This window comes from Sinocyclocheilus grahami, unplaced genomic scaffold (genome assembly GCF_001515645.1).
Source record: "Sinocyclocheilus grahami isolate Dianchi unplaced genomic scaffold, SAMN03320097.WGS_v1.1 scaffold880.1, whole genome shotgun sequence".
NCBI classification, from domain to species: Eukaryota; Metazoa; Chordata; class Actinopteri; order Cypriniformes; family Cyprinidae; genus Sinocyclocheilus; species Sinocyclocheilus grahami.
This window is the reverse complement of record NW_015506059.1, coordinates 312,907-320,205: the sequence shown is the minus strand read 5'-3', so window position 1 is coordinate 320,205 and position 7,299 is coordinate 312,907. Positions and strand designations below refer to the sequence as shown.

Here is a 7,299-nt window from a genome sequence, read left to right as displayed (position 1 = left end):
TGGGTTGTATTTAACCCAGCATTTTTTAGAGTGTGTGTTAACATGCTGGCACCATTTGAAAAGAAGACATTTTCTCAATGTCCTAATTTATTTATTTTTTGCTACTGCTGCCCTTTATTCAAATTTTTTATAAAAGCTCTTGTAAAGTTGAGATATTTCCAGGGCTTTTGTGTGATGCTGTCTTTTGAACACATAAAAACCTAATTCACTGATTAATCAGTAAGCCACAAGCTTTAAACCAAAATCTTGATTTATATAAAAAGACTGTAAGGCAATCTTTTGAAAAGCCAGTTTTAATACAATGTTTGTTAGAAATGGTACTCAGTATTTATTTGCTCCATATCTTTAAACGTCAATGATTTTAATACTTTAAACTGACTAGCATTTCTGTGCAGTTATTTCATGCACAACACATTCAATAGTCAACTCCCCTCTTGCGTATTTTTCCCCCTCTCACACTACATTTCCATTCCTCTACCTGAACAATGTCTCTTGACCTGTCAATGCTTTATGAAGACACTATAAATCTCTTCCTGAAATGAAGCTCTACTCATCCTAGGACACGATGGTGTCATTATTTTCCAAAGCAATTGAGAGGTAATTGAGATATCGTTCAACGTAACGGCTGCTGACTCATGTCTCTGCTGTTTCCTTATTAAAGGGCCAGGGCCAAAATTCCTCTTATAGACAGCAATTCATCAAAAGAAAGGGATGGTCTTTTTTCACAAGGACTGCTCAGCTAGCAATACACTGAATATATTTTTTCAGAATGTATTTTTCTGATAAGACAGCTTTTGAGATCTTACAAGTGTTAAAATGGTATGTAAGCCATATAGAACTGCATGCGATTCTTTTTATGAAAGACTTCTATACTACAGTAAATCATTATTATTATGTGCACTCTTTAATTGACAGATTAACAAATGATTAAGGACTATAAAAATTGTAATCTAAATATATTTAAATATATATTATCATCTAAAACACAAAATACTTCCAACATTTATGCAGAACATCCATTTGTATAGTCTATGGCTTCTCTGTGTACAGCTATTGAAACTGCAAAAGGATTTCCAATGATCCTTCAGCAAAATTACTTCCAGCGAGTAATTACAGTGAGCTTAGGCAGTACTCCTTATGAACTACTTTTCAGCCTTTCACTGGATTTCATGAAATAATTACAATGCACTCAAAACTTTAGTGAATGGTCATTAGCATTTCATCAAACATGTTAGCATGTCCGCCACGCAACATGTGGCCATCTACTTAGATACAGAGATGTATTAGTATTAGTCCAGTTAAAAAATACCTAAAGATGATTCTCTACTAATTTTATTGCTGTTATTTTATCATTGTGGCATAACCAATCATGATATGTCCAGTTTGTGATATATGCTTGATATGAACTTTAATTTGCACATAACAGTGTTGTAGTTTTAGTTGAACACCCCATGACCCTTTTCAAGCCAGCATGCTGTCAGCGTGATCACAAACATGGCCCTAAGCCCTTTACGCCCGCAGGGATATGTACTGTATGACACCAAACATTTCTCTCTCTGCTCGGCCATTTGAAAAAAAATCAGAAACGGACGTTTCACAGAAATATGAATTTACTTGAAATGAGTGTCTATTATAGTAAATGGACCTAGTTTAAAAGCCCAACTAGAGATTCTACATGTTAGATTTAGATTTAGTACGATACTGGCACGTTGAACTAGAGCAAAAGGTTGGAGTTTTTCTTAATATTTTCAGCATCTCCAGTTTTGATGTTAAACTGATTGAAAAACAATACATTTCACAGATTTCTGCTTGGGATATCAGCATGCCGCTAAGCCCTTTACGCCCGCAGGGATATGTACTGTATGACACCAAACATTTCTCTCTCTGCTCGGCCATTTGAAAAAAAATCAGAAACGGACGTTTCACAGAAATATGAATTTACTTGAAATGAGTGTCTATTATAGTAAATGGACCTAGTTTAAAAGCCCAACTAGAGATTCTACATGTAAGATTTAGTACGATACTGGCACGTTGAACTAGAGCAAAAGGTTGGAGTTTTTCTTAATATTTTCAGCATCTCCAGTTTTGATGTTAAACTGATTGAAAAACAATACATTTCACAGATTTCTGCTTGAGATATCAGCATGCCATCCACCTACATGCTCTTACTGGTTCAGTTCATCATCACAAAATCCCCATGACCCCTGTAATTTCAGCATATATTATATGCCTCTTCATCTCGCTTTCTGTTTGAAAAATAACCTTTAAAAAAGATGGATATTTCATCAATCCCTTTGAATAATTTATGTTGAGCAGGTCTGAAGCCTCGATATTACAGAAGATGGACAGAAACCTTCTAAACATAGTATTCAGCCGTTTTCATCCATTTCTATACTGATACAGCTTCCAGGCTGAATCCAGATTAATTTCTTCCCTAAAATATTTTATTCATTACTTGGCTGCCTCACAAAATGTTGACGTTCCACCGGTTTGACGTTTCACTGGTAATGAAATCTACGAGTATTATATCAGATATAGCCTACGTGTTATATAGCATACACTATTAAACATGACATGTTTGGCACTTTTCCTAGTAATGTGCTTTATGTGAACAAATGTAAAAGTTAACATAATTGTGCATGTCAATACAGACTCTTTCTAAGCTTTTTCATCATTTTTAGACGGAGGGGGAAATGAGATCAGCAAATGATGCAAGCCGGACTGTTATGCTATGATAACAATTTGTGTTTGAATGATTGTGTTGATTGATGAATACGTTAAGTCCTAAATAGTTCACCCATAAGTGCAGAGGACAAACCTTCTGATTCTGCATTTTCAAAACAACTCATAAGACCAAATGAGTACTAATATTTATATTCAGCTCATTTTATATACATATTCGCTTTTTCTGCTTTATAAATGCACTCTAATGCATTACCACCTCCTCTTCAGTTAGCTTTCCTTTACTGATGAATGTCATACAGGGCAATAAAACGCATAAACCAATGAATAGTTATTTTTTGCCCTTTGGGTAAAAATGTGCATTGAGGAACTTGGTCTGATCGCACTATTAACTCAAACACAGAGATGCACAACACAATCCCTAGTCTAGAGGCACATTAAAGGCCTCATTTCCATTACATTGTGCCTGTAAGGCAAATTTATGCTTTATTTACGCATACTAAATGAAAAGTGATAAAAGGATGGGGAAGAAAAACACAGAATAACAAACAAATGTAACAGCAGATGTATCATTGTACACCTAGAGGCTCTGAGGTATGATCATTTAAAGCACACGATGGGAGAGTCTTAAGGGATCAAATCTCTTTTGTTTCTATCTAGTTCTCTGATTGAATATTCATAACACAACACATGATATCCTCACTGTGGTACTCATGAAAAATACAGCAGTTCATTTTCAGTGGTTAAGAATGATTTTCTAGTGTATAAGATAAAATTTGCAATTTGTTTTAATGTTGCTTCTAATGTAATTTCAGCCTGAAAATAGCAATTTTCCGTGGTAGATGAAAAATGGAGTCATGGTACTTAAGTTCACAAGACCATATCAATAAGTGAACAAGGCTATTACCACTAAGAAAGCTTTCAGACCAGCAACGTAATTAATATAAGCTTTTAAAGGGTCAAAACTTGATGTTTGAGAGTTCATGTCTTGCGAATATAAGCAACGCAGATAAGACTGACGTGAAGATGGTTCAATAAGAAATATTGTTGCCAGATTTACCTGATCTATTTATTATCTTTGACCTGAATTGATTCTATTACCGTTCTGTTAAAAGATAAAAGGATAAAAAGCAATGCCGCACATGCACTAAAATATTAATAGACTCATAAATATCCATGAGAGATGTGCCTATAGCAGGAGATATAGCAGAGCTTCAGTGGGTGCCACAAAGCCATGGCTGACTATGTTAATATAGCAAGTATTTAATGCCCTCTGACCCATGTGAGGCATTTATTTGCAGGTCTGCGGTCAGTCCAGCCCCAGCTGCGACTACAGGCAATGCTCCTCACCAGAACAAGCAAGACTGAATGAAGAAAGAGCCATTCATGCAGGATATGTTTACATGTAAAAAAAAATACAAAATAATTTAAAAAATCTGTTTACTGCAAATGAAGGGGAAAAAACGGGACACAACAGTGTTAGTCTATATCAGGGGTAGGCAAGTTCGGTCCTAGAGAGCCGCAGTCCTGCGGAGTTCAGCTCCAACCCTAATCAAACACCTGAACAAGCTAATCAATGTCTTCAGGATTACTAAGGCTATAGGCAGGTGAGGTTTGTTTTCAGGGTTGGAGCTGAACTCTGCAGGACTGCGGCTCTCTAGGACCGAACTTGCCTACCCCTGGCCTATATGCATGAATTGCTAAATAAAATGCAATTGAAAAATGCAATGCAATAAGATAAAAACATATTGAAAAACAATAATGCAATACATTTAAATTACCATTAGGGTGCTTTTTTTCAGCTAGTACAAATATATGTGATTAAATAATCAGCATATTTGAATCCCTTACTCTACAAATATATTATTCTTAATCAAGGGTTAATAAAGTCACTAGAAATTCTGTCTAAACACAAACATTCATAGTCTTATGTATTTATGTATAGGGCTTTATATGTAAGCGTTAAAGACAAAACTGTTCATCAGTTGTAGAATGGAATGGGCTATTGGCAGGTTTTTTTTGTTTGTTTGTTTTTGTTTTTTTAGAAAAGTGTGGTTTTGTTTTTATCTCTCATGACATCATCTTTTAGTGTGGGTCAGTCTTGCCACTTCCTTTTCTGAAAAGATGTTTACTTCCTGCCTTACGTTGACATTATGCTAGACAGAGCCACTCAGTGGTAAAAAAAAATATATAATAATAATAATAACAAGATCTTTCTCTCCTAAACATCCAGCACTTAAGATGTGAATTGAAAGCGTCTGTGCAAGTAGGGCTTTATAATCTCATAAATTTTGATCGATCGGAAGAAGAAAATGAAATGTTCTCTTTCTCTCGAACTGCACTGATGTGTAAATATCATCCCCACTAAAGATAATTCATCCCGTTGTCCTTTCCAAATTTATAGCGCTTGCGCCAATTGTCTCTGATGTAATGGTATCCTCTCTGTAGCATTTATAAGTCAGAGAATGCATGCATTAACAAGCCGTGAAATATTCCTGCTTCAGGTTATGAAAATGCAGGCTGCTAAAATGAAGAGCGAACCACGTCACGGCTTACAGAATGTGTTATACTGCCGGCTATCTCCAGATGCTTCTATGTTTTCCTCTGTGTTTTGTGAGATGTCTGCTTGATGAATAATTTATCTGTGGGTATTTCAGAGCTGTGCTTCTACAACCCGCGTGTCATGTGAATGAACTATTCCCAGGTGAGCAGCGTTGGCAGCTGCAATGGTGGAGTTGACTGAAAAATGATATTCTCCGAATACCAAACCAATGTGTCAGCGGAGGCCCTGAGTACTGGCAACACAGCCAATGAAAATAAAACAAACTGTCATTTCTGAGCGAATTTCACTGGCGTAATGAGCCAGAATAAAGTGACAGTTAAATACTGTACTTGTACTCAATCCTGACGCTCCCTGGGGCTTAACGTAAATCCACTCTGTCCCAAAATAACACCTCGCTCATCTCTCGGCACAGTACTGTCTGTTTTCATTACCGCACGAAGGGCAAAAATAGGATTTTCATCTAAAAACTGCAAGTCTTTCATGCCTACAGGCAAAACTTAGTCGCTTCCACCCTGCATGTGTACCTCTTCACACATCTGGTTATACGGTTCTATTTCTGCACTGAGCTTTTTTACCTGTCTGTGGCTTCCTCCTCACAGGGATCCTCCGGATTGCTCTTCACATCCTCATGGCTGCTCTTCGCTTCCTCTTTCCTGGCACTGCAAGGTGAGTTGCTCTTGGGAAGCTGCTCCTCGCTGGCTTGGAGATGCTGGATGATGTTTTGCTGGTGCCATGATTGATCGCCTGGCCTGGCATAAACAGGCGTGGGTCCAGGGTTCGGTGCCAGAATGCTGTGCACGGGGCTGTTGCTCTTGCGGAGTCCTCCTCTGTCCCGGGAGTGACTCTTCAGCCGGACCGGTGTTCCCCGGTGGTCAAAACCTTCCTGTTGGATGTAGCCCCCATTCCCAGCTGAGGTCTGAGTGCTGTGGCTGAACCAGCGCCAGCGGAGCCTGAGGATCTGCTTCACGTCAAACTCCTTTTTTCCAGACACAGACATCCTATTCGCCCTCGATGAGACGCCAGTGGCACATGGAATCCGAGGAGTAACGAGGCAGAACGCCTGAGTCTCGGCTTCAGAGGCTTTACCTCTTTTGTCTTTGTTGCCGGTTCTGGCCAATAAAGGGACGGTGTCTGCAGCTTCTGCCTTGTGTCTTATTTCCCCTCTTCTCCAACTCTGTCTGCTCCTTGTCCTTAGTTATAGCGCACACATGATATCCTCTGCCTGTACCACCCTCCTCCCTTCCCTTTGTCGTTCTGTGTCTCTCTGCACATACGACACACACACACAACACAGAAAATTAGGAACGCATACAGCAACCTGCTCTGATTCCAGCAGCAAATAACGAACAGCTCTTACCCGAGAAGCTGACGTGCCACACTGACAGGACGCAGAGGTCAAACCTTAGTGGGGAAAATCTTGTAGCACAGGAAGGAAAGCCAAAACCTGCACCATCTCCTTCCATGAGCAGCATCATCTGCGCTCGCACTCCCACTCTGCCCCTTTCCTTTCTGTGTGCACATACATGCTCTTTCCCTCGCTCTAGCTCTCTCTCGCTCATAGACATGTCTTCTCGCACAGTCCCCCCATCTGATGGGATCCCGAGGGAGATGGTCTCATCCTCTCAGCGAAGGAAACCATGCCGAAAATATATTCTCTCGCTGTCTGTCTCAAGCCAAAGTGACAGATAAACACCAAAGTGTATCACTGTTTTGACTTCGCCACAGCACCAGTTAGTATTTCATCTCAAGTAAACGTTCGGGAAATGACTATGTTCTGTAAAATCACGGTAAGAATGCTGTAAATAAAGAAACCTACATGCATTTTCAATGGTATACCCAAAAGTGTTCTTTGACTACATCAACAGTTTTAATCTGATAAAAGCTATTTTGCTTGATTTTGTTGATGGTAACAAATTATGGTTTCTATTTTGAACATGACAAAAAAAATCTTAAAATGTGTGTAGGGCAAAACGAATCACAATACCAATATTTGTTGATGTTTGTACACTGGGATGTGATAACACTAACTCATTTTCTACATTTGAGAGGTTGTG

The 7,299-nt window shown here is 38.7% G+C and overlaps 1 protein-coding gene across 1 annotated transcript in view; it reads right to left on the bottom strand.

The window, feature by feature from the left end:
- The window catches only part of klhl4 (kelch-like family member 4), a 41,643-nt gene extending 34,698 nt beyond the window's left edge, over window positions 1-6,945 (bottom strand). The window contains exons 1-2 of the mRNA XM_016248502.1: window positions 6,603-6,945; window positions 5,821-6,509 (exon numbers count right to left, since the gene is read on the bottom strand). Coding sequence (XP_016103988.1) covers window positions 5,821-6,242 — 422 coding nt within the window. The 5' untranslated portion in view covers window positions 6,243-6,509; window positions 6,603-6,945. The remainder of the gene's footprint in view (window positions 1-5,820; window positions 6,510-6,602) is intronic.
- Between the last annotated feature and the right edge of the window lie 354 nt (window positions 6,946-7,299).